At 37.0% G+C, this 25,723-nt stretch overlaps 5 protein-coding genes across 6 annotated transcripts; 4 read left to right on the top strand and 1 right to left on the bottom strand.

Moving 5' to 3' along the window:
• Nucleotides 1–2,183: 2,183 nt before the first annotated feature.
• On the top strand, nt 2,184–6,052 carry LOC113708052 (uncharacterized). The gene is made up of 3 exons (XM_027230499.2): nt 2,184–2,695; nt 5,324–5,482; nt 5,628–6,052. Exons 1-3 carry the CDS (start codon nt 2,336–2,338, stop codon nt 5,754–5,756), a joined length of 648 nt encoding a protein of 215 aa, XP_027086300.1. The 5' UTR covers nt 2,184–2,335; the 3' UTR covers nt 5,757–6,052.
• Nucleotides 6,053–6,249: 197 nt separating this feature from the next.
• On the bottom strand, nt 6,250–9,619 carry LOC113708053 (mitochondrial pyruvate carrier 4). The gene is made up of 5 exons (XM_027230500.2): nt 9,435–9,619; nt 8,293–8,391; nt 7,956–8,008; nt 6,850–6,923; nt 6,250–6,539 (listed from the first exon to the last, which is right to left on the bottom strand). Exons 1-5 carry the CDS (start codon nt 9,487–9,489, stop codon nt 6,494–6,496), a joined length of 327 nt encoding a protein of 108 aa, XP_027086301.1. The 5' UTR covers nt 9,490–9,619; the 3' UTR covers nt 6,250–6,493.
• A 1,471-nt stretch (nt 9,620–11,090) lies between these two features.
• Nucleotides 11,091–13,858, top strand: LOC113707620 (mediator of RNA polymerase II transcription subunit 11). Its single transcript, XM_027229882.2, has 3 exons — nt 11,091–11,492; nt 11,569–11,685; nt 13,123–13,858. Exons 1-3 carry the CDS (start codon nt 11,421–11,423, stop codon nt 13,297–13,299), a joined length of 366 nt encoding a protein of 121 aa, XP_027085683.1. The 5' UTR covers nt 11,091–11,420; the 3' UTR covers nt 13,300–13,858.
• Nucleotides 13,859–15,490: 1,632 nt separating this feature from the next.
• LOC113707652 (probable carboxylesterase SOBER1-like) lies at nt 15,491–20,549 on the top strand. Of its 2 annotated transcripts, XR_003452310.2 has the most exons (8): nt 15,491–15,836; nt 16,874–16,926; nt 18,123–18,246; nt 18,365–18,486; nt 19,369–19,476; nt 19,570–19,661; nt 20,135–20,241; nt 20,313–20,549. XR_003452310.2 is itself a non-coding variant. In XM_027229928.2 (7 exons), the coding sequence occupies exons 1-6, from the start codon at nt 15,551–15,553 to the stop codon at nt 19,657–19,659; spliced, it is 783 nt and encodes a 260-aa protein (XP_027085729.1). In that variant the 5' UTR covers nt 15,491–15,550; the 3' UTR covers nt 19,660–19,661; nt 20,135–20,549. The 2 variants fall into 2 exon arrangements, 1 of the variants encoding a protein (XP_027085729.1); XM_027229928.2 differs by having other exon boundaries at nt 20,135–20,549.
• A 1,197-nt stretch (nt 20,550–21,746) lies between these two features.
• On the top strand, nt 21,747–22,388 carry LOC113707653 (uncharacterized). The gene has a single exon (XM_027229929.2). It carries the CDS (start codon nt 21,747–21,749, stop codon nt 22,386–22,388), a length of 642 nt encoding a protein of 213 aa, XP_027085730.1.
• Nucleotides 22,389–25,723: the final 3,335 nt, after the last annotated feature.

Raw genomic sequence — 25,723 nt, 5'->3', positions numbered from 1 at the left:
CGTGGGCTGGTGGTTGGCGCCTCTTCCTGGGGACCGTCAGGTCTTGGGGTCGAACCTTCACAGCAACATCGGCTTTTCCGTGCATTTAACGTGCTAGGTCTAGTTGGGGCGCTAGATCGGGCCGAAGTGGGATTAGTCGGACCGTCTTTACGGACTTGATCCGAACATCCACTCCGTCGACAAAAAAAAAAAAAAAAAAAATTTTAGCTTTCCATCTTCTCAAAAAAAGACCAATGTAAGAGAAAAATAAAAATAAAAAGGCCAATATTATTGATTTTGGAGGCATATAACTAAAAGAGAATCCGCTTTTCTTCAATTTAAAATAAAAGCCCAAAAAAGTAGTTTTCTTTTCTGTATAGTTATGAATTTCCAGATTCTCACAGAAACCATTAAACTTTTTTTTTTTTTTTGTTTTCCGTCAACCAGCCCACTAAACTATTGGACAGATTCAATCAGCCCATTCTGTCAAACTATTGAAAACGTTCAATTTGCCCATCAGCACCCTCTGTCAAGTAACAAATAAGTTTTTTTTTTTTTTTTTGGTCAAGAAGTCAATTGACTTTTGCTGACTAAACAAACCTAAACCCCATATCATACTCCAAAAGCCGGCAACTCTTGGAGCAGATCCAAGAGACTTATCTACCCATCAAACCCCAACCCCCCTCTCGATGTGGGACTAGAACTCACTCACCCACCCTGCTGCTAAGAGTGTACTAACCCCCAAGTGAAATGAGAAATGAGCTTCGTCTTTTTGGTCAAGAAGTCAATTGACTTTTGCTGACTAAACAAACCTAAGCCCAGATCATACTCCAAAAGCCGAGCGGCATTCTTTGTGTCAAATAAGACACTTTTACTCATGACTATTGTTAATGTTAATATAGTTTAGGTTGAAATAAAAACAAAAAAAGAACAGCTTAATTTGGGATTTCTTCGATTCCTTTGTGCCTAAGTAGTTTGATTTCTTTGATTTTTGCCATCAAAATCCCATTTGTCATATTTATGGGCGAGCAGATAAGAGTTAATCATTTATTTCTGTTGTTTTTCACTTCATCCCAACAGTTAAATCTTGCCATCCTTTCCCTCACAATTGCATCCAAATAATCGCCATTTCAGATCGCACTGAAAATTATGAGCAGTAACTTTCAGGGCCAGAGTACAACTTAAATCAATCCGAAAGAAAATATATTTATTGTAGGCACCCATTGACGCGTGCTGCTGAAGGAATCACAGCAGCAAGCCTGGAAGGTGCAAATTCAAGCATTGATGTCAGAGAAGGGTGTTTGAAACGGCAAAATCCAAATAATTGCCATTTTCGTCTTCACCCCCTTCTCTTGCCCCAACCTCCTGACGAAAGCTCAGCAGTCAACTACAGCAGGTTTTCTAGTCTAGAGAGAAAAGGATAAACAGAGAGTACAAAACGGCACTTCATCCTACTTTCACCCTTGCCTGCTGTACATGTAGCCCTTCCAGCAATTTAGCCGGATTGATTAGCAGAAGTGAAAAAATTAGCGGATAAATGGACGGACGGACGAGATTATGTGAAGGCGGATGGAGTGCGGGCAAAGTGGGAGGGGCGGTGATGGTGCTGTAAACTCTTTAGTACTACGCACCAACCCTAGAAGTTTCGGGTGTGCTTCTTCAGCTTATAAGCCGATGGGGGTTAAATCTTGGCCGTTCATCTTTTCTAAGCAGAGTGACCTTTTGTATATATATTTTTTTGGTCTCACCCAACGTCCTTCTCTTCTCAGCATGCCTTACTGAGATAGGGCAATGGGCATGGACTGTGGAGCAGAATCCTCTGTACAAAATACCAATTCAAAAATATATTATCACGATTTGATTTAATTTGATATATATGAGATAAAAAAAAAGATGATCAAAAAATATATTTACGAAAAAAGACGGAAAAAAAATCACAGCCGAAACAAAATAATAATGCCTGAGACATTCTTCCGAAATCCCAGGAATATTTATTACTGTACTGCAATAATTGAACTTTTATAAGTTACAAGTAATTGTTATTCGGAAGAAACTGGCCTTGGATGGCTTTGATACAGTAGCAAAATTAGTTAGTAGTGGTTTGTTTTTATTTTATTTTATTTGAGCGGGATTGGGAACAGGGTTACTTTTGGAAAGTTGCTTACCATAGCCATAGGAAAGGAGGTGGATTAAAGATTAACTCCATTCCATATATATACTAGTATATATTTGCAGAGCGAAAATAAAAAATACCGTGACAAAATTGCAATTTCCTATTTTTATTGGTTTACGAAGTAAATCAAATTAGACAAAGCGGAATAAAGGGATCGCCGACCAGTCGCCGCCGCCACCGTGAATGGAGGGAGTAGGGGCAAGACTCGGCCGGTCCTCTACGCGGTACGGCCCGGCTACTGTGTTCACCGGTCCGGTCCGTAAGTGGAAGAAAAAATGGATCCCCCTAACGCCGCCAAACAATAACAATACTAGCAACCACCACCATCACCAAACGGCGGCGCCCAACGGTGCCGGTAATGGAAATAACGGCTCTCACCTGTTGCTGTACAAGTGGACGCCCATAACTCCCAGCCTCAACGGCAACAATGGTTACGGGAATGGGAAGACTAACGGTGACAATAATGAGGAGTCAAAGAGCTCGCATAAAGACGACGCCGTAGCTGTTGACGAGCCCCCCAAGCGTCAATTCAAGTATATCCCGGTACTTCTCTGTCAATCTACTTTGCAGTTTTTCAATTTTCAATTTGACCATAGAGTATGTTTGCTCGGCATTGAGAAGTGATGTTCTGATTTTGGAAGGAATTTAATTTCATTTGATTGTACTGATTGTTGGATTTTTTCAGTCTACAAAGAGGGTTTAGGCTTTCAGATTCAGGTTGGGGAGGTGGGAATCTTTAAAGAATTGAAATTTTGTGGTTTGCTGTTTGTAAGGATCTGATCTTGAGTGGGAAATTGAACGTGCTGTGGAATGCGGACACGTATTGGATAGTTTTGGGGCGTTAGTTATCACATAATTTGAAATTTGAGAAAGTATTCCACTTTGTTCGATTTTCTTTCTTCTTCGCTTAAATATTCGGTACGTGTTTGGAAACGACTTCTTCATCGTTTTTTAATTAGACTAGACTATCAAGCTCTGAAAGCTTCCAATGCAGATTGTTTTCACTAAGAAATAAGGAGCTCCAAAGGTCTGCCTGTAGATATAATATAATTTGGAGACATTATGCCTAATGTTTCAACTGATGGTCTTCAAACTTAGAGCCTGAAAAGGATATTTAAAAAACTGCTCTATAGTAGAAGTATTTGAAAAAGCTGAAAGAAAACTGCTTTGTCTATCTAATTGTACTGAAATTCTACCGCATCTTTTTCTTCATTTTGGAGCTCCTTAAGATGAGAATGAAGCTGTGGTTTTACTTGTTATCTAACTGTATGTATTTGAGGTACAAAGAAACTTATGGTCAAGTTAACTAATTAGCTTCATCTAGAATTCGGCATCAGCAAAAACTATAGTCATATTTATTTATCGTATTTGATTCAGTTCTGAAACTTGTCATTTGCCTCACTGTTTTGCGTATTGTTCTTTAATTTGATGAAACCTGGGTTTATCAAATTTTCTCTTTCCTGTAAATGTTGTGAATTGTCAGGAATGACCTTGGGATGCTATGGTTGTACTGTTTTGACCTAGGAGGCAACTGATTAATGTTGGAACAGGAGTAACATTTCTGCTTGTAGAGAACAAGGCTGCTTATCGAACTTCTTTCCATCCATAGAAGCTCATGGATTGACTTTACTCTTAAATGACTAATTGCTTACTGTATCAGGAGTTGCATAAAACACTCTTGAATTTTTCATCACCCTTTGCGCCTCTGTTTTAGCACTTTTATAGTCAATTGAAAAAGGATGGCAGGACATTAAATGCCTGCGCCTGTGTTTACCAATGGTAGTCATGGGGGAAAAGTGGAAAAGAACAGAGAGAGATTTTGTCAATGGACATGTTGTTACATATGCAGGGATGAGAATATGCTAAGAAATTGGTTATGAGCTGTAGTTAAACGAGTTAGGTGCTCTACAATGTTGCGCCCTAAGCTAGGCTTTACCCTGAATTATGCCTTAACCTCTGTGCTCCCATTATATTTGCAATCATGCTTCCTGCAGGGACTGTGTTTTCAAGTTCACTTAAGAGATGTTTTTGAGATGCCTATATTTAATTTGCGATGGTATCTCTGGACTCTCTCCCTAGAAGTTCAAAATAGTTTCTATAATTGTTTTTCAGGTAAGGAAACTTTCCTAAAATCTGTGCAAATTAATCCCTTGTAATATTTGTTTCTGGTTACTATTGTTGAGATAGATGCTAAATTTGGGTTCTTTGCAACTCTCTGGTTGTTTATTAGGATCACTGATTAACTTACAAGTAAGCTGTCAACATAGTATGAATTTAAAAAATAGTAGGAGGAATCGTAATTTAAGTACCTAGAAGATTGATAGGGCCTTGAACTTGCTCCGTAATGGTATAGGAGTTATTGGTAGCAAAAATCTGTTGGTTTAAAGAATAATGCTGCATGCTACTATGATGATTACTGTTGCTGGTTGACTTCAGCTAGTTGGCAATCTATTGTCTATATCTGTTAAAGGCATCAATGGTGTGTGGAAGATTTTGAAAACTGAGGCCTATGTGATTTAATAGTATTATTGTTATGGATAAATTACAGTCATATCTCATATCTGCACGGAAAAAGTGCTTTGTCATGGTAATTTCATTAATTGCTTCTAGTCTTCATGCTTGATCAAGTTTTTTTTTTTTTTTGGTGCTTTACATACAAATTACTGATTCCATTGGTATCATGATAAGCTACCACTGGAATGTACCAGTTGTCTTTGAGATTGTTAAATTTACTATATCAATTAGATCTTTATAGATGCTTGCGATCCAGCTGAGACATTAGAAATTTGACATGGAAAGGCATCTCGGTCTAACATTTGCAGATCACCTTTTCTTTCTGACTCTCCTTTTAATAATATTATTTATGTTTTAGCACTGTGGCAATAATTTATTGTTAGTTGTTTTTGCCAGTTTGATAGCTTTTCTCTTCTCAATTTTTTTTCTCTTTTTTGAGCCTGGTCCAGTCAAGTTTAGATGTGCTAGGCGTGTGACTGAAATTTTGACATCTTCTTGAAGTAAGGAAGTTGATATAGCTTTCACCATCAATATGGTCAATTCTTGATTATAAAATGTGGACAAATCTATGTAACTCCTCGAGTTAGTCTGGTGAATATCTATGCAGTACTTTTAGTTGATTGTCAGCTTATCTTTGTGTTCGGATGGGTGAAATAGGTGGCTGTCCTAGAAGAGCAAAAGAATGAGGTGTCAGAACAGGTTGAAGATGAAGTTAAACCTATGGAGACAGACACAGATGGTATGGAGCCAACCTCTAAGAATGATGGTTTTGACGAGAAACCTGATATCAATGATGTTCCCGCAGAAGAATGTCAGGTAATTTGAGTTGAACTCAATTTTGTTTCCTGCAGCTTCAAACTTGCTTGGTAATTGATTTCTTTTTTTCATTTCTTCTTGAATTTGGAGGAAGACATCAGTTTACTAACTTGTTAGGTCTTCTTTAAATCTACTCCTATTTTAGGCTTCAGACAATGATCCCGTAGGACGGCAAGATCTAAATGAAAGCACATTGGACTTAAGCTTGGGCTTGAAGGCTCATGATGGAGAAAATGATTCTGATGCCAAAGTAGAGCAGAATAAAGATGGATAGTTGGCAAGAATGAGAATGCGTCAGGGAAGGAATAGATGGATGCTAAGCTACAGGGGAAGCAGAAGAGGATATTAAAAATTCCTAGCAGTGCAGTCCCATTTTTACCTCTTGAAGATGCTCTCTGTTAACTGATCGTGTCGGTTAGAGCAAGACTACGACAAAAATGTATGCCTGTAATATTAGACTTACATTGATGCTTCCTCATTTGAGAACATGGCAATTTGTATCGATTATGTGTACCAACAGACAATCAATTTTTTCACCAATCTAATGCATTCTACAGCTGCAGTTGGACATTTTGGACTTTACCAAATGTAGTCAGGGAGTTTTGAATTATATTTGTCGAGTTCATAGCAATTGGAAAATGCTATTACTCTTTTTTAAGTTCATTTGTACACCATATTTGGTCTGCTCTAGTAGGTAGCTACTGCCTTGGGGAATAAAAGGTTAAAAATCTCAGAGGCTGAAGCGCCCTTGTCATCATGGCATGACATTCAAATCAAAACATTCATATTATTGATGGTCAAAAGTTAAAAGGAAAAAAGATTAAAATCACAAGATGATGACTACAGATGAATCCAAAGCAGAGGCTATAATTAACATCACGTTCACATCTAATGAGAATAGCAAATTACAGAACCCAATTCAAGGGGCACAGAAAAATCTATTCAGGAGCTTCCAAAGTAGAAACCAATTGGATCCATCATTCCAAGGATTAAAGATGTGAACTTTCGTCATCATTCTTCAGCAACAACAGCTTGCTCCGTGTTAGAATAATCATGCCTGATCATAAACAGATGATTAGTTTAACGAACATAGGATGTGCCCTAATGCCACATCAATCCACAGAAATAAAGATGTCAAACTATCACTTATAACACAAGGGACATCATTTTCCTTTTTACTCCCTCCTCAGTTCAGTTTACTTTTACATTGTTTGATTGTTTCTTTTTCCTACTCTTCCCACGAGGGGTGGTTAGAGAGGGGTTTAGTACTTCCTATGTGGCATGTAAAATTCAGGTATCTCCAATGCAGCGATGGTATCGTTTGTATCAGATCAAGTAAATAGCTAGTTGAAATACACAAAACTGACCTAATCTTCCGTGAAAGCTGGTATAGGCCAGTGCAAGCCATTGCAACATTTACACTGAATAGATTCCAGTTCTTCTGCAAACCACAATCAAGCATACAGACAAGAACACCGCAAATATTACTACGATAACCAACTACTCGTGACATTAAATGATGTACGTGATACAGATGGCAGGAAAACATTGCTAACTACAAGTAATTCAATGGACATGCTTAAATAGACTTATAAACTCTCTGCTCTCCAAGGAAATCAAGAACATTGCTCATTGTTTATAAGGATATACTAACTAAAAGGTAAAGCAGAACACTCTATAGGTGTAATAATATCCCATGTACAAGAGTTCCAATCTAGTTGGCTTTGATCCCAAAAGTTGTTTTTGGCTTGGTTGCTGTAACTGACAAACGAAAATATTACCACCAGAGGGTAATGCAAAAAGGGACAGACTGAAACTCATCAAGATAATTTGCAAGTATATTCATTTAAAAAAAAAAAGAAAAAGCAAATTGTTGTATTGAGCCAATTAACACAGAAACAGGAACTAAACTGGCACACTATCAGGCAAGATGTTAAAAAGAAGAAAATAGTGCAAGATTGTGAAAATTAGTAAGCTTTAAAGTTATTTGAGGATGCTACTTTAAGAATGCAAAAGATGATGGTCAATAGCAATCAGGACCTAGCAGAAAGAGGATGCTATTTTAAGGTTTTCACCATTGGAAGGGACCAAGGAAACAAAGTTGGTTGATTATTTGAAAGTGGATTTCATCCAAGTCTCGTGTTTCAATCTTTGACACCTGAAGTTGAGGAAAATCCACACACTTCCTTTTATTGATTTGATAAAGGAAAGAAGTTATTTATATAAACTGCAACAGCTGCACATGTCATGAATGAGAAATTCCTCCATTAGGAAGACTGATAAATTGAACACAATTTATTTCAACCATAAAGCAGGTAAGGGCTGAGGCAAATTGAAATAAGTCAAATTGGACACAGCTCCAAAATTAAATTTCTCAGTTAAAAAATTGAAAATCTAGAAGCAATCAAACTGTAGACAAACAACCGTACTTAAAAAATTGAAAATCTAGACATGTATTGGAAGTAGAATTTACCGGGGTAATGACAGTACTATAGCGCGACCAGATAAGTCCAGTAGCTGTTACCGCTGTACGTATGACAACAATTGTGATGCTGGCCAAGAAACTTATAACAAATGCCACATGAAAGAAAAACAGAAAACTGAAAGGATACTAGGAAATGAAAAATTCCATCACAGAATTTAGCCACATTAAATTGAGGCAAACAAAGATGACAATTAAAAAGCTATTCAATGGGCCGATGGGATTTACAAGGGATTTTTTGGGTTTTTGTTGGGGGGGGGGGGGATTTCATAAATGGAGATCCACAAGGCACACAGAGTACATGGAGATACAAGAAGATAGAACGTACCAATCTGCTGAGGGTATGAGAGCTTTTCAGGTGGTTTAGAGAAGTCAGCAATGTTGGCAATACTAATTCCCCACTTGAAAGTTGGAGCCCAGAAATGAACTAAAACACACAAAATGAACAAGCACAAATCATCATCTTCTCTATTTTTTGATGTTAAATGAAACTCTACCTGTTGCAAAAGAGACACATTCCTTTGTTTCTGTACATAGTTCACAGAATTTATAACAAAAAACGTGGTGACAATACAACCTCCTCGCCAAATTTCCAAAGGAGTGTTTTGAAAAAAGGTAATAGAAAAAAGAAAAGAAAATCAAAGCCCCCTAGACAAACAGAAAAAGAAGATAGTACTGATACAACTCAGCATACATCTAAGACGAGTTTTTACTCATAGTATCGTACTGACTAGGATCAGGTACATGCCCCTCTTTTCTCAATTTGCATTCTAAGGTGCTGAGTTTCCAATCTTGAAGTATCACAGATTCATCCAACCACCTTCTATCATTCTAGCCTATATGCTATTCCTGTGAAACTCCTATTTTTCCAGCTTGATAGAGCATCCACATAACAATAATACAATAGAACCCCACTGCAAGGTAAAGTTCTACTACCTCTAGCTGGATTTTGCTGACAGACGACTCATTGCAGTTGCTACCATTTGCCTTTACGATCATGCCTTTGCAATTAAAAACTTTTGGATAGATCTCAAATTAAATCGACTACCTTATCTCGCCTGAATTTGAGAACCTACTCGCTACATTATTAGTCAGAAAACTCAAACTTCCTCTGATACTAGAATTGGGGCGGCTTGTCGATTTATTGCCTCCATTCGAACATACAGCACTGAAACGACCTAATAATCCACATAAGATAGCTATTAAGAACCCGAACCCCAATCCAAAACATCCTAAAAAATTGAATCTTTCTCCCACCTGGAGAAAACCCAAAACTAATTTACACAAAATAATCCATCCCATCTGCCAAGTATTGATGTTAGGGAACTACAAAAGCATCAAAACGAGATGCAAAGAAGATTCAAAAGAATTGGGAAATTGACTGCAGAGAATATCAAGAAGATCCAAATCCAACGCATGAAAGCCAACATAGGTAAATGGCATAAAGAGAGAAGAGATGAAAGAACAGACTTGTTTTAGGGCCAGCGGGGTGATTCCACAAAGCCTGGAGCTTGGAGGTCGCCATGGAATCTTGGGTTCGCGATAACGATGAACTACCACCGCTCCGGTCAGAGAAAATGGGCTCTGTTGTCTTGGTGGACTTATGTATTAGTTATAGTTTAGCAAGCGGGAGGTGGACTTTTGTATTTGGTTACAGTGATACGTGACTGCGGCTGTCTGTATCATCACTGCGACGATAAAAATGAAAATTCACAAAAATTCCACCATTCGTTTGGCATCATAATTATAACAATTCAATAAATTCTCATTAGATCATTAACGAAAACCTTAAAGATTGATACTTTTGAGTATGGTATGGTACCAAAAAGTATTGTAGAACCTCTTGAAAATTCATATGCTTTTCTCTTTTATGTCCATGTCTCTCGCTTTTTTTTTTTTTTTTTTTGGTTGAACCAAGTGCCTAATTCCATCTCCGTTGTCTAGTTTTTTTGGCATATATCAACGCCATGATTTAAAGAATGAATTATGGTTCAACATACGAACTTAAGGAGTGCTTCAACTTAGAAGTTACTCTACTATAAATTTAAACTTTAGTGAATAGGTGAAATTCTATTAATCCGATTAACTTATTAAAAACAAGGTCAAATTCTAGGTGTAACCTCGCATCTTGTATGCGTAAAAAAAATTTAAAAAAATATGTCAATGCATTCCTCTAATTTTAAGTAAGTTTTCCTTTCTTTAGTTCAGATTTGCCTTCTCCTTTGTAGCCTCTTGTATTACCTAAGGTCCCAAGTGGGTCTCCCCTAATGTTTGTTTAAGTAACATAATAATATAGGTGTTGCAATTTGTCAAAATAAAAATCTATATATTAATCCAAAAACACGAAGTAAATCCCAATTAAAAGAATAGATGGAGTAGGAGTTAACCGATGGTACTCTATGGGACACCATCACAAAGTGAATTGTTAAGTAATTTTATTTGGCTTTTCAAGGGAGAACTAGATGTAATCACGTATATATGCCCACGTATTATCTTTGGTAGGAATCTATTAGAATGCATGACATTATTATTCCAATGGTCACGCATGTTAATGGAGTAAGGTCTGGATTGAATCCCTTTAATCCAGACCCATTAAATTTAGTTAGATCTAGAGCCAAATCCTTATGGATCTCAAAAAATAAACCCATATCCAAACCATTCTAGATCTGGGTATCAAGGGCATTCATTGTATTTTTGTAAAAGCACTAAAATAAAATATATATTAAAAATCTGAAAAAAAAAATTATGAACGCCATCCAATTTTTATTTTCAAACAATAAAATTAATATTAAAGAAGTTGAATGCAATATTATGAACTCAAAAAAATAACTACTACTGATTGCTTCTATTTATTTTTAAAACTTCACCTATATCTACGTTAAATCCTTTATTTATTTGCCTTTACTTTTTCTCCTTTTTTTCTTAAAAAGCTTGTACTAATTATAATGACAACTAGATTAAAAAAAAGAGAACAATCATGAAGTCTTTCTATATTCGATCTAATAACTATAGAATATTAGAATATTTTATAAATTTATTAATATATATAATTTAATTATATACACATGAGTTTAGATAGGATTTGGTATGGATTTGAAATTGAATATGAATCATTAAAAAATCAGACGTCACCTAGATTCATAACACTTTTATATAGGGTTTGGGTGTGAGTCGGGCTTGAGTTTGAGAAATTAAATCCATATCCTACCCAAATTTATTAGCCCTGGTTAGATATAGATAAGATCGATCCATTTACATTTTATTTTTAACCAATGATATTATCACTTACCGTATGTCCTTGTCCTTGTATTGTCATCCATGTATAAGGCTTGCTCGATTATAATCTGATGAGCTTTAAGAAATCTGAGCGCTTGGGCTTTACATTTTGTAAAACGATGATGTTTTTCTTGAATTCTAAATACATTCACATCTACTTCGACTAGTGGAGTGGACTTGATGCAGACGACGTACACCATGGATCCTCAAAACCAAAACACTTCATTGCAAAGGCTTCAAAATGTTGAAAAGGTAATCAATAAATTAGACGATTTTTTCCTTGGAAACCAGATCTTTTAACGTTTTTATGGCTATTTTGGCTTCACAGAGAATAGTTAGGGTATTGGAGTTAGCTAGCAGTGTAATGGACGAATGGGCAAGCCCTAGTGGTCCAAGAAAGGAGCTGGTGAACAATCACTGCAGTGAATTTATGCAATTGATCAAGGTCACAGTCCTTCTTCCTGATCAATTTTAATACGATATGGCATATTGCTGTTACAAATTAGAATTGTATGTGTACATGATATGTGAGAAGGGGATGGGTTGAAAACAAATTTTTCCACCAGAACTTCCCCAAATTTCCAATCAAGAGTGAACTGAAAACTTTTCGTCTAATTTTTGTTGTCTGTGGGTGCATAAATATTTTCATCTCTATAGTTTGTCCTGTTTGTCATAAAAACAAAACCATGGAGTAGTCTGACAATTTACAAGTACCTTTTAATGAATAAAAATTTCTTGCTTTGTGAATCTGATTACAGTATTATTATTGTGTCAGTATTGTGAAGTATTATCCCCAAGTCTTTGTAGAGATGGTCAAATGCCGCTTTGAGAAGTTACAATGGCAAGGGAATGTGGTAATTGCAATTAGTTATTACCAGCTGTATGGTTGTTTTCCTGGAGCTGGTAACGTCAGAAAGTGAATAGGGTTACGCTATGGCTTTTGTTTTAAAGGTCTTAGCTTGTCTTAATTCTTAAACACCTACCCCATCTTAGAACTGGTATTGGTGATAGCCTCAATTTAAGGCCGCAGAATGCAGTCTATGCAGCCGTTGACGTACTTGATCCAAATTGAATCAGTTTCTTTTCCTGTCAAAAAAGCTGGAAAATAAAAGAAGAAATCTTTGAATTAGACATGAACATAGAATTGAAATTTATTTAACCATGAGTTCATAGTTCATATGGGGACAAGTCTACTACGTGTAAATTATATCATGGGTTCAAGGATAAAACTCTGGAGGTGATATATATCTTGACGTTTTTGTGATCTAGAGTTTTCTTTTCCTTTAGTGATGGAACCATGGGGTTGAACAATGGAATTTTTTGTCTTTGTTAATGAGCAAGTCAAAGTGCTCGAGATGATCTTTTATAAGGTATCTGATTCACTGCAATGAGTCAATTGCTCATGGTTTTGCTTGTCTAGGAAGATTGTTCTTTTTGGCATATTATTAGCTGCTGTTGTTGTTTTTTCTGGGATTTTACTTTCTGGCATATTTTCTCTTTTGACACTGAGATTGTTAACAATCCCTGCATGTGCCTGCAACTAGAAGAAACATGCGATTTTGTTTTGTTTCTTAATATCTTCTGTATTTTATGTTGTCATTTGGAAAGACAAAATCGCAAACAAGAGGATGTAGGGTTTGACAAATAATAACTCGGACATATTGAAGAAAGAGTAAAGTTCTTCTTACAAGTTCTGTAACAGAGAAGATTTTATTTCTGCATATTATTATTAAGATGTGTAGATTCATTTTTATCTTGGATAGTTGGGCATTTTACCTACTTGTTCCTGCTCAAAAGCATTTTGTAGGCTTGTTTCGTTATCATAGTAATTGCAATCGTCAGCTAAGAAGATGGCATTTTTGCATCTCATCTTTCTAAACAGGACATCCAAGTGACACTGCGAGAAGAAATCAAAAGTGCCTGCGAGTATCGTCCTTTTGAGAAGTGTGACTACGTTCCAAGAATATCTAATGAGATCTGTTGCAAGAAACTGGATCATGTCATTGCACAGTTAGATGAGATGAAGCATACAATTGAAGGGTATCATACCACAGCTTGAAACTCTGATCTAACATTCACAAATAGGCTGCTTTGGAGGATGCCTAATATCTGAGATCAGGGATATAGGATTTAGTTGGTCTGGCAAGGGCATTTGATTAACCATGAGCGTGCACAGATGTTGGTATGAAGAAATTTCAGAATCTGTTGTGCAAAAGCGGTTAGCCTTAGATTATTACATGCTACACATGGCACTGTGTGCTCTTCTTGTTTATTCCATAAATCCCTAGTGTCTTAATCTTTTGCACAATTCAAGAAATTAATTCTAGAGATTGTTTTACCACAAGCAGAGGATAGATGAATTACTGCCATCTTTTAGATGGTATGGTGGCACTATTGGCGCAGCTGCACTGAAAAGTGCTCTGAAGTCTGATGAGTACAATCTGCACTATTCAGCTTATACAACCTTATGGCTCGCGGTCCTTAGGATGAGAATTGATGTGGGTAAAGATATCTTTCGGTTGGTGCTAATTTAGTTACACATTCAGGAATTCGTGTAGAAAAAAGAAGGAGTCTCTAAACTGCTGTCTTCTCTACTTATTAGCATTTGCTTTTGCCTTCGTTTGATCTTTTATGGTTTGCTGCCAACATGGTTGATTTTCATAATCTCCTTATCTACATTTCTCTTTTCACTTTTTCTTTTTTGGGGGTGAGATCTTAATATCTTCTGAAGCCTTTTGCTTTCATACAATTGTACAAGTATACACAACATATTAAAATTCAAATTGCAAAAATACTGCCAAGCCCTGCATTACAGGGCTGACAGAAACTGTTCTTAAAGCAAGAGATATAAACTCGATTGCACAAAAAGTGAAAGAAAGAATCGATAAACAAGAGGTGAACAATTATAAGTTATCACTTGGCATTCTTTTATTGATTATGATACGTAAAGTCCGTGAACAATGAGCAACTGAACCAACTCACTCTTTCACCATTCTAGGTGACAACCTAGAATGCTGTAGATCTAGTACTAATTCATATGCTAAACAATTCTTCAGACAAGAAATTTCCTGATGACGTGCTTTGTACGTGATATTGCAGCACTGCAGCACCTGCATCGTGTTATCGCATTACAGCCTCTGTTGTAAGGAGGAGGAGCGGCAGCATCAAGAATTCTTCCATCTTTTCCTGTTCCTGTGGCTTTGGCTAAGGTTGTAGGCGCAGCAGCATCACCACCTTGTGCAAGCAGGAAGATGTCAACCACAGCAATATCCAAAAACATAAAACTCTCGACCTGCCCATTCTCAAAACGTGGTAATATTAACCCTTGGAAAAAAAAAGGGTACAAAAAACAATGGGTACAAGCAATGCAGTTGGGAACTTGGGATGAAGAAGAGTTGATTTATAGTGGAAAAAGGGAATCCAGATTTTTGGGAGTCCTTGAAGATTCCTCTACCGTTTTGTTTACAAGTTAAGCGTAGTGTATATGGAAATAATTGAAGACGACTGATTTTCTTGGAAACACTTGCGCATTCTAAAACTATTTCATTCTTTTATTCCTGGAGTTTCACGCATTGGCAGACCTTGATTTTCTTTCCAAGTAATACTTGCTGTTTTTTGTTCTCTCCAAAGCTACATCAAATTATTTTATTCTTCACACATAATTTCTTGCTATCTTCTTTTTTTTCTTTCCTTTTTTTTTTTTCCTTAATACTGTCATATATGAATTCAACTCAGTCATGAGTCTCATGACTGGGGACAAATACGTTGGGACAGTGATCTCCAAATTTGAGGAGCTTCAAAACAATTTGGCATGCGACATGAGATGCTTTGCCACAAGCTCTTCTTGCCCAACTGATCTCAATGATTATGTACCCGAAAATTAAAATGTTTATTGGCCTAATCAAACAATTGTAGTCTCTGTCGATGATAAAGAGAAGGAAAATACTAGCAAGCAAGAGGACTTGACTTGACTTGAGATGAAACGCTTGAATGCAAAATACTGGGAAGGAAGGCGTGATTCTTTCCTCATAAAGTTGCCAATTTAAGATGATTAAAAGCGTTTCCGGAGTAGGTGCAAGTCAGGGCGCTTTCAGCTGATAAAAGCGTGTAATAAGTCTTACACCCCTCCAAACTGATGCCACCCATTCTTGTCCCTTGACCCAAAGAGCGTGAGTCGCTTCCGCGCTTAAGGCTTTCAAGAACGTTAAAAGCGTAATCCAAACACCGCACCTTGTTCCGAAAGCGTCATCAACATATTTCTCCGCACCCAAAACCCATCCAGCGAACGGCACGGGAGGCCTAGTCCTAGAATGAGCTCCTCCTCAACCGCCAGTTTAGTAGCAAAGCCAATAGTTTTGTTCACAGTCACCATCAGCATCACCATTTTCTTTGTGCTATCTTCTCGACCATACCCGTATCTGATCAAACCCGCCCCCGTCTCCGCCCCTATGGCTCGGAGCTTCATTCTTTGGCTTCATGGGTTGGGCGATTCGGGCCCGGCAAATGAACCCATCAAAACCTTCTTCACTTCTCCTCACTTCAAAAATACCACTTGGGCTTTCCCTTCTGCCCCATCAAATCCTGTCACTTGTAATTGTAAGTTTCTTTTTTATTTATTTTTAATTTTCCACTTCAATTTAAGTATCATTTCTGTTATGTTTTTGAGCAGCATTGCTTGATCATCATGTTATTTTAGATGGTGATGCGTTTTGTTTTATTTGTTCTATGTTTGTTAATTTTGATTCTTCATTGTTCTTACGAAGCATAAATGTGGTTTCGTTCGTAAATCAAGAGAAAAGATTTTTTTTTTTTTTTTCCTTTTGGCTTTTGGTGCAGCAAATAATCGTGTTGCTTGTCTTGTCCGAATGCATTGTTGTAGGCTACAATTTTGAGACTAATTCTCTAGTAAATGGACAAGTTTAATTTCTTCAAAGGTATAAAGGATTAATAGACTTTTGAAAGCTTTGAGTGCTCAAATTGCTTTTGCCGATTAATCTTTTGCAAATGACTAATTAAACACTGTTAGCAGTAACTGAAAAATATTTAGATTTATTGGCTGGTATCTTTGGATTAGGGATAAGCTTACCAAGAGTTGTAAACATTTCACTTCTAGCGGTTTACTATCCATGCTCATATTTTGTTGATATCTGATCGAAATTGGGTATTCACACAATTCTACTATTCCTAAAATATGATTTCTTTTTACCGTTTCACTGAATTCTTGACAACCAACAAGTCCAGGAAGGCTTCTAGGAGTCGTACCAATTTTTAGTACTTGTTGTTCCACTAAATGAGATGCTGAAGTAACCACCAGCTCCTTGTGTCCTTGACATTTAGATAGATACTGGAAAAGCAATCAACAGTAAGATCAACAATTGTGTTTCATCTGTGGAGACATTTTGGGGATTTTTTTTTTTGATGTCCAATGTTCCCTTTGGTACTACTTTCCATGTGCTTAAGTTGTACTTTGTATTCAGGTCTTTGGTGATAGTTAACAAATTGAGTTGAGTGGGGAAATGTTCTGTTACCACTCGTGCTGGTCCTCTTTTGTTTCATTATGTATTTTCCCTGCATTTTATCTTTTATTAATGCCTATTTACTGTGTCTATCTGCTGAATTTTCTTTTGGCATAGATGGTGCTGTGATGCCTTCATGGTTTGACATTCATGAGATACCTGTGACAGCGGTGAGTTCCCTTGTCTCAATTTTTCTTCACCTTGCAGCTTACAGTCTATGTCATGAAAGTTAAATTTTGTGTGCAATTTGATATTGAAGTGATCTGAATTAGGGGGGTTGCAATTGGGCCAAGTTGAGCTTGAGTTATTAGAACTTGACTTGACTCAGTATTGCCATTTCTTGAAATAGGCTTGAGCTCGTCCAGCTCTTTCATCTGTGCTTGAACTCATCTTGAGGCAAGCCTTATTGAAAACATACTAGTGTTCTGTAAATGAAGGTGTCCATCAACATAGGTTCACCCAGTTAAGGTTCTGGTTGATTTGCAACAACACCATTGCTGTTTTCAGTGATCATACTAAAGAGAAAAGGAACTCAGGCTCTACAATCTAATGATCTTTCTATGTTGAGAGAGAGTGATCTGGCCAGGGGATCAAAAAGGAGATCAGTGGTGCATTACACCTTGTAAAAATGGAGAATTGCTAGGTGTAACTAGGACTCTAGCAATTCATACACCAGGACTCTAGCAATTCAAACATATGCGTGTTTTTGTTTTCCTTGTAACTTTTCAGTGGGCTATTTATGTAATACAATAGATGCATATGGTTACCTTGACCCAATCCTAGGATGCATATAGTGGCTGCAATCCCAGGTACTCTTGCCAGTCTTTCCGAATTACATAGACAGAGGTAGTATTGTGGTTCATATTCACATTTTAGTAATAAGTAGTATAGAATATTATAGCAGATGTAAATTCAATTTGGTTCACCATTACTTGATGCTAGTGTTCTTGGGCTAACTATTCAAACTGCTCAAGCTTGACGAAAGACAAGTTGAGAAGGCTTTGGTTGTGTTGACCACCATGCAAACTTACTTTGGCTCATTTGCAGCTGATCTGAACTTTGTTGAAAATAGCTACAGAGTAGTATATAAGTTTTCTAAGGACTTGAATTTTCCTCAAAATAAATTATTTTATGTATATTGTTTATCCGCTTTGCTAGTTAGGTTGATATGTGCACTTCAAACTTTACTGCTTTTCCAGTTGGAACAATATCTCTTTCTATATCTTCCTCATGTCTGCTTCTTGAATAATGAATTTCATTGAGTACCGGATGTCAAGATAAATTTAATACAATACTTGCAGCCTTTCTTTCTGGCAAGCTCAATCACATGCATTTCGAATTTTAAGGTACACTTTTTTTTTTTCAGAATTCTCCTAAAGATGAAAGTGGTGTTCTCAAAGCCGTGCAGCATGTTCATGCAATGATAGACAAAGAGATTGCATCTGGAATAAATCCAGATAATGTATTTATATGTGGATTTAGTCAAGGAGGTCTCTCTCTTTCTCTGAGTGTCTGTGATGCCTTTCTCTCTCTCAGATTGCATGCACTGATCCAAGCATTCTTTATGTTATCCTGCCAATTAGATGAGAAACTTTGTGAGTTTTGTAGGTGCCTTGACGTTGGCTAGTATTTTGCTATATCCAAAAACTTTGGGAGGAGGTGCTGTATTCAGTGGATGGGTTCCTTTTAATTCTTCGATACTTGATCAAATTAAGCCCCCTGCAAAGAAGGTACTCCCATAAACTTAATGTGGGTCGTCTATGGTGTTGCAGATTGTTTTCATTGTTTCAGCTTTGTTTTTTGGCAAGCTAGAGCGTATCTAACTAGAAGCACACCTGAGATATAGTCTTTAAGGCTTGCCTTTCCAAATGAACAATGTGCTTATCTTTAGCTGGGGTTTAGGCTGATGATCTGATATCATGATGATATAAAAATTCTCTTATCAGAGGCATGTCCAACTCCATTGAATCAAAGATGGCTTTCTTGCTGACCTTTTCATTTATGATGTATTCAATAATTGTGTGCCCTTTTTTCGGTCTTTTAAGTTTTGGTGGGAGATGCATGTTTGGCTGTTAAGTGAGATAGGTGCCTTAAAAAAAAAGCTGAGATTTTTTTTTTTTTGGGGGTAGAAATGGTAGTTGGCACTACATGTTCTTTCTCCTTTTCCTGGATTACTTGTCTTGCTTTTTGTTTGGAGTCAAAATAGTGTATTTAATGATTTAGTTTGTTCAGTAAAAGACTGGAATTGTTGAAGCCAACTTTGACCGAATTGTTGAAGACCACCTGGATGGTAGTTTGTAGTTGTGGGAATAGTGTCTGTTTATTCAGTGATTAAGTATATAGCATTACCAGTCATGGGCATTGGATTGAAGAAGGAAAAAGACAGTGAAAAGAAAGCAGGTGGGAGGAAATCTTGTAAGAAAAACACATTTGGTAGCTCCATTTGCAATAATTGTTTCAAACCTTTTTGCAGTTGGTTTTGCAAGCAATTTAATCTTTGATCCATTGGTAGGAGCCCAGTTTTGGCTGACTGGCATTTATTACTACATCATCTATTCATTGTCAATTTTACTTGCTTGAATTATGGATCTGAAATGGGGAATTACATGCAGACACCAATTTTATGGTCCCATGGTATGGATGACAGAACAGTACTCTTTGAAGCAGGGCAAGCAGGTCCTCCATTCGTTGAGCAAGCTGGAGTAAGCTGTGAGTTCAAGGTGCTTGCTTGCCACCCTTTCTCGAAACATCCACATGATTTCTCTATGCGTTTGTCCTGAAACGGAAAAGACAAATGGCATTACATTTTTCAGGCTTATCCTGGTCTTGGTCACTCAATAAGCGGTGAGGAGCTGCGTAGCCTGGAATTGTGGATTAAAAGCCGTCTACAGAGCTCTTCCTGAAGGTTTGACAATTTTGAGTTTACCATGTGATTATCATCATAGGCCCTCAAGTGCTGCTGCAATGGTGCTTTAATATTATAACAACAATTCTGGTATCTCAATCATCATACAACTTTTCAAAAGTCGCATGAGTACTGTGTCTGAGTTAGGTGATTGTAATTATGCCTAATGGCTACGAGGCATCAGGTAATAAAACATAAGTGAGAAGGAAAAAACATTTTCAAGAAGCCATTGACCTAAAAAGGAGCCGCCTGCTCTGCATGGCTTCTCCTGTTACTCAGATTATGTATAAATAAACAGACTACTATAAAACATCTCCCCCGTCCGTGTTCTAGTTTTGCTCCAAAAAATGAAAAGGGTAGTACTAGTTTTGGCCATCTGTAATCTACCAATGCAATTGTTCTATGCTGCTATAAGCGAAAAGGTAAATCCAGTTGAGTTGAGCTTTATTCATTTCTCATTGTGCGTTCAACAGGTATATTCAAAGAGTGGCAAGGTTGGCTGAAGATTCTCTCATCCTTATTATAAGCACATGAGAGAATCAACCAAAGGGGAAACGAAACAACAGTTGTTGATGATCAGGTAGGTACTTCAGGCCACCCTGTGAAAAGGGTACTCGCGCTCCGTATTTATTTGTCTACGGGTAGTTTCAGATTTGGTATCTGAGCTTTTGTGGCATGGACGCAAGAGGCTGTTTACAAATTTGGTTTGGTGGCCTCAGATTCCGGGGACAGAGAACCATGTCGGGCCCATCCATTAGGGATTTTTACTCATTGATCATATCATCAATCACAAGTTTTTGTATTTATTATTCGTACGACAGAGATTCGCTCAGTTACATGCTAAATGGTTCTGATGCCAAGGAAAAATATTTTTGAGTGACCTGCCTACATCATCGCACTTCGCATGATAGTTTTATTTATTTTTTACTGAAAGTGAGATGAGTCTTTTGATCAAGTGCATGATAGGAATAATAATAAGATATCTATTTTATTGTATTGTCATGGATGGCGTAACATCTGACATGACTTCTTATGATCAAAGCAAAATCAAATGCGAAAGATTAAAGAGTTGAATTTTTTTAAAAAAAAAAAAAAATTTATGCAAGTAAAAAGTCTTAAATTCGAAATTTTCAGTCATATTCGCTCTGGGTTCACGGAGGAAGACGCTGCTAGTGTCAACAAAAAAATTTGTTTGGACAGCTGATTATTTTTTCAAATATATTTACTTACATCATCGTTACAATTTTCAATATACCTTTTTATCTTCTCAATTATCTTTTCATCTCACATACATCACATTACAAAAAGTATTATAGTAAAAATATTTCAAATAACTTACAATCCAAACAAACTTAATAAATGTTGTTTAGAAAAAAGAAAAAAGAATTAATCGAGGGGGATGAAGAGGCCAGTCGTCGTAGTCCTTCTGCCACCCAAACGTTAGGAGGGGTCCTCATAAGGCCAATGAGTATCAACGGCCCAAAGCTGTAGTACTGTAGGCCTCTGAACGTTCTCTCAACCTTGTGACCTAACATTTATATAAAAGGGGCAAATGAATGACACAATTCTGAAAAGCAGGATTTTGATCCAGATCACCTCTTGATTCCATGGTGGGTCCCCCAGTCGATCGATCACCCACGGTTGCAAATAACTCCACCTTACCATCTCATCAACCAATCAAAATGCGCTAGCAGGCTCACTCTTACGGTCCCATCCAGGAACCAGGATCATCCCTATCAAAAGCTCACCGCCCCGCAGGCCCCAACCCAATGCAGTGGTACTACCAAGGCCCAAAAATACATACGTCACCAACTTCCATGCTTCTTTCTTTTCCCCTCCCCCACTCTCCAGAAAATAAATGAGACTTGGTCAAACTCTTCAAATTCAGCATTTTCAAGAGTCAAGACTCCTCCCGTCCCAAACCCACCCCCATAAGAAACACCACATATTGATATTTAGCCATTTAAAAGCCCTCCTCCCCATCGCCTCTTAGTATTTGATACTAGTAGTATTTAGTTCTAAAGAAAGAAAGAACAATCCCACCATCCATCTTCATTTCCTAGGTCACCCTCATAATCAAGTAGTATGAAGAAGCTGTATAGAAGAGGATCAGTTCATCCATCACCGCCTCTGAAACCAGACCATTTATCGTTTCTACCCCCGACCATCTTGACTCTCACGGTGGCTTTATCCCCTCAAGATAGAGAGGTCTTGGCCTATCTCATATCTTGCTCTTCCTCCTCCAACTTTTCCGGCAATAACCGGAGGAGAAATACCTCCAGTGCTACGGCCAACAGCTCTAATAACTACAGTAACAACAGCTGCGGTGCTGACCATCCGCCTTCGTTCGATTGTTATTGTTTTGGATGCTACATGAGCTACTGGGCGAGGTGGGATTCGTCGCCGAATCGCCAGCTTATACATGAAATCATCGACGCTTATGAAGACGGGTTATCCACCCAAAGCAAGAAAGAGAAGAGTAGGAAGGATAGAAGGAAGGGTGGGAAAGGGTCGGCTGAGTTGAAACGGTCCGAGCCGACCCCTCCGAGTGGCAAGGAGCTTACCGAGTCATCGGATAATTCCCGGGAGGATGAGATTGTTGATACCAAGGGTAGCGGGGAGGCTGATGATGGTGGAGAGGAGAGGGAGGGGGTGGAGACGGAGAGGAGCTCTGTGAGGAGATTTGTGAGTTTTCTCGGCGAAAAGATTTGGGGTGGTTGGACTTAGATTTAGTTTCCGACGATGGGACGAAAACTACGAGAGGATGTAAAAGGTTGGTTCAACTTCAACTACCCCTCCAATCAATCATCTGTTTACAAAACTTCCAACTGTCTGTTTTTCCGATGGGCTGTTTCTTTACATATATATATATATATACACAAATATATATATATTCAGGTTTAGTTTGTCTCAACTTGCTTGTAAATTTCATCGCCTTTTAATCACATGTAAAATATATATGCAGAAGAAGAGGGTTTATGTTTTTGGTTATCTTCCTTTCTTGCTTGGCCGGTTAAGGTCATCAATGCAATTTTCTTGGGAGCGACAGCTGCGTTTTACTTTCTGCACCTTTTTTAGGCCATGCTTATTATTCATTCTCTTTTGCTTGGTGTTCATGTTCCAGGATGAGAGAACGTGTAATGTAGCAGGATAAGGAGCGAGCAATTTTTACCTTGTAAAAATCGAGTAAATTTTTTTATTATCATTTTTTGGATTGTTATCCTCGAAAGAAACATTTTTATGTTTTCAATAAACATATTTTTTTAATTAATTTTTTATCTCGTATGCATCAAATCCTGTTAATAAGCAGTAGTAGTATTAGATTAGGGTTTTATTAGTTATTAATCCTATTATATTCTGGGAATAGCCACCGGTGGAAGCAACTAACTCCTGTTCCTCCTCCTCTGTTGAAAATAATTTTTTGATAAAAGAAGTACTACTAGACTACTGTCTTTTGAAGAGCCTGCATGCACGGCCCGCGCGTGGTATTTAGTCAAGATCCCCCCCCCCCCCTCTTTTCTCTTATCATGGGGGACTATTATCATGTTTCTTTCAGAAATGGCGTCTCCTCTGAATCTCTGAATTGGAATATTGGTGCCAGATGTGCATCCCTTTTCTTTTATCGATTCTTCTGGGAAATTGTCTTCTCAAACGGGACAAATATAGCCGGGATGGTTGAAGTCTCATTTGTTGGTTTCCCGTTTCCTTCAATAATAATCGTCCCAATGCATTGGTGGCATTTGCGAGTGGTCAAGGCCTTTTCGATTCTCAAATTTTTAGAATTTCACGTTAAGCCGTCGAATTTTTCATCTAATTTGACTCCAACATTAATCAGCTTATGTTATATATATATATATATATATATATATATATATATATATAATGTTATTTACATTTTTTTTTATTATTTGTATTTTTACTACTCCCTCCGTCCCATTTTGTTAGTCTTGATTTTTTTTTCATACAGATTAAGAAAATGTAATTAATTTGGTTGGAAACATAAATTTAGATTAATAATTTTCTAAAATGTTCTTATGCTAATAACGAAGAGTGTCAATTAATATCAGTTACAGCTAATGGGTTAGTATTGGAAAAGCTTAATGTATTCAACGTAATGGGCTAGTATTTAATAACAATGTATTAATAACAAGATATTTAATAAGGATATTTTAGACAATTTAAAATATTATTACATTTCTTAATAGGAAAGTGGATTACAATTTGGGACAGACGAAAAAGGAAAATAAGACTATCAAAGTGGGACGGAGAGAGTATCATTTTTATTATATAATTTTTATTTATTAAACTGTATGATATAACAAAGGGTGGGATCGCAAAACACGAACCTTGCATCTTTTTTTTTTTTTTGGTCTCTAGGGGGCATCCGGGCCTTTTTGGGACTCGACTAATCCCCTCGAGCAATCGCACAATGTCAGAATCTAAAGAGGCAACCTCAGTACCAGTCGAACCTGGCATCTTGCAAGAGGCAAAAACTAATCAAATGGCTGCAGTAACAACCAAAACCAGCCCTTGGGTGAGTTGAAGTGAAACATAAAGTATAGGCGTGGTTTTAAGTTAGGAGGTGCGTAGGAGGGTTTAAATCTCTGCATTTGCCTTAAATTTTAAAGGGAGCGTGGGAGAGCGCATCTCTTTTGGTCTAGAAGTGGTATATTCTTTTCTTCTAGTTTCCTTGGTTCAGTTAGGTTTTCCTCAGGCCTCGACTTTATTTATTTATTTTTTTTTTTTTTTTTGTGAATAATAGGAAGTTTGGGATTTGGTTCGCGTCATCACTGTGGTGCTCTAATGGACCTAAATTAATCACAAACATAAAAAAAAAAAAAAAAAAAAAACTAAAGAAAAATCAATATAGAGGCAAAGGGGAATTTTTCTTCCATTGATAGAAGAAACTGTGGCGTCACAGCTGACACAAACGAAAACCAGAGGTTTTTGACTATTACCCTATGATTTATACATCCGAAGTTAAACTCACGACTCTTAACATAATGACTATTATATAAACTGACCAATGATGACATGACACGTACACCGCTACTTAATTAATAATACTAAAACACAAAGCCTTAGTTTAACTTCTTTTTTTTTTTTTTTTTACATTTTTTGATGCAATAAAAAGTTTGGAATTTGGTTAGAATGATATGTTGTTTATGGTGATTTTTATGACTTATCCCTTCACATCAATAATTAAATTTTATGAGGAATCGATCCGTTTTTATAAACGTGTCCTCAACTTTACCTTTGGTTTGGGGAGTGGAGGATCCACAACTTTTGCTGTAATCAGGCAAAACAGGCGGCATGCCTTATCATGCCTCCTCCGTCACTAACCTCGGGTTTCTAGCGTTTGATAGTCCTCCTAGGACCAATTTTTCATAGAATAGAGAAGAAAAGATAGAAAAAGAAAAGAACAGATAATTTCCTGGATTTTTTTTTTTTTTTTTTTTTGCCTTAGACAGGATTATATGGTGCTAGATTATATAGCCTGTGTTGTCACGACTGACGAGGTCGGCAAAAGTAAGGCTCCGATTAAAGCAAAGTGCTAGGTTAAAATTATAGGCTCGTAAACCTATTAGTCGAATCCAAAACCTGCTTTTTATTATTCGCCAAAAAAGGTCAAAAAGGCGTCGTATTCTTTCCTTAATTTATTGAATTCTTGTCTGTAGTGCATAGGGTTGTAAAGGATTCAATTAGTTTGGCTCAATTTTATCGAGTCCGAACTCAACAAATAAATTTTTTAATGTAAAATTTGAATTCAAATTTATTCTCGAATTCGAGAAAGTTTAAATTCAAGCCTTATAAAGTTAAAAGATAATTATTTTATGTTTTAAAAACATGAATAAATCATTCATTTTTCTTAATAAATAATAAAAATATTAGAAACATATATGTAATTTTACTATTAAAATTATATGTGTATGTGTGTGTGTGTTCAAGTCGACTCGATTCTAGTTCGAGAACTCGACTCTATCGGTTTGAGTTTAATGTTGACCAAGTTCAAGTTTAGTTTTGATCTAGTCGACTCGCGAGCACTAGCTAGCGATTTGATT

Source organism: Coffea arabica, chromosome 9c, assembly GCF_036785885.1.
Source record: "Coffea arabica cultivar ET-39 chromosome 9c, Coffea Arabica ET-39 HiFi, whole genome shotgun sequence".
Taxonomy (NCBI): Eukaryota; Viridiplantae; Streptophyta; class Magnoliopsida; order Gentianales; family Rubiaceae; genus Coffea; species Coffea arabica.
Note: the sequence above shows the minus strand (reverse complement) of the source record. Positions and strands in the feature narration are given on the sequence as shown.

What these genes read in the sequence shown, in the direction of transcription:
- LOC113708052 (XM_027230499.2), top strand. Translation starts at nt 2,336, where the DNA reads ATGGAGGGAGTAGGGGCAAGACTCGGCCGGTCCTCTACGCGGTACGGC. An exon ending in GTCAATTCAAGTATATCCCG is followed by an intron (nt 2,696 to 5,323) that starts GTACTTCTCTGT and finishes TGGGTGAAATAG; the next exon opens with GTGGCTGTCCTAGAAGAGCA. An exon ending in TTCCCGCAGAAGAATGTCAG is followed by an intron (nt 5,483 to 5,627) that starts GTAATTTGAGTT and finishes CTCCTATTTTAG; the next exon opens with GCTTCAGACAATGATCCCGT.
- LOC113708053 (XM_027230500.2), bottom strand. Translation starts at nt 9,489, where the DNA reads ATGGCGACCTCCAAGCTCCAGGCTTTGTGGAATCACCCCGCTGGCCCT. An exon ending in ATAGTACTGTCATTACCCCG is followed by an intron (nt 6,924 to 7,955) that starts GTAAATTCTACT and finishes TGTGGTTTGCAG; the next exon opens with AAGAACTGGAATCTATTCAG. An exon ending in CAGCTTTCACGGAAGATTAG is followed by an intron (nt 6,540 to 6,849) that starts GTCAGTTTTGTG and finishes GTTTATGATCAG; the next exon opens with GCATGATTATTCTAACACGG.
- LOC113707620 (XM_027229882.2), top strand. Translation starts at nt 11,421, where the DNA reads ATGCAGACGACGTACACCATGGATCCTCAAAACCAAAACACTTCATTG. An exon ending in GGCTTCAAAATGTTGAAAAG is followed by an intron (nt 11,493 to 11,568) that starts GTAATCAATAAA and finishes TTGGCTTCACAG; the next exon opens with AGAATAGTTAGGGTATTGGA. An exon ending in AATTTATGCAATTGATCAAG is followed by an intron (nt 11,686 to 13,122) that starts GTCACAGTCCTT and finishes CTTTCTAAACAG; the next exon opens with GACATCCAAGTGACACTGCG.
- LOC113707652 (XM_027229928.2), top strand. Translation starts at nt 15,551, where the DNA reads ATGAGCTCCTCCTCAACCGCCAGTTTAGTAGCAAAGCCAATAGTTTTG. An exon ending in AAATCCTGTCACTTGTAATT is followed by an intron (nt 15,837 to 16,873) that starts GTAAGTTTCTTT and finishes CTTTTGGCATAG; the next exon opens with ATGGTGCTGTGATGCCTTCA. An exon ending in ATGAGATACCTGTGACAGCG is followed by an intron (nt 16,927 to 18,122) that starts GTGAGTTCCCTT and finishes TTTTTTTTTCAG; the next exon opens with AATTCTCCTAAAGATGAAAG.
- LOC113707653 (XM_027229929.2), top strand. Translation starts at nt 21,747, where the DNA reads ATGAAGAAGCTGTATAGAAGAGGATCAGTTCATCCATCACCGCCTCTG.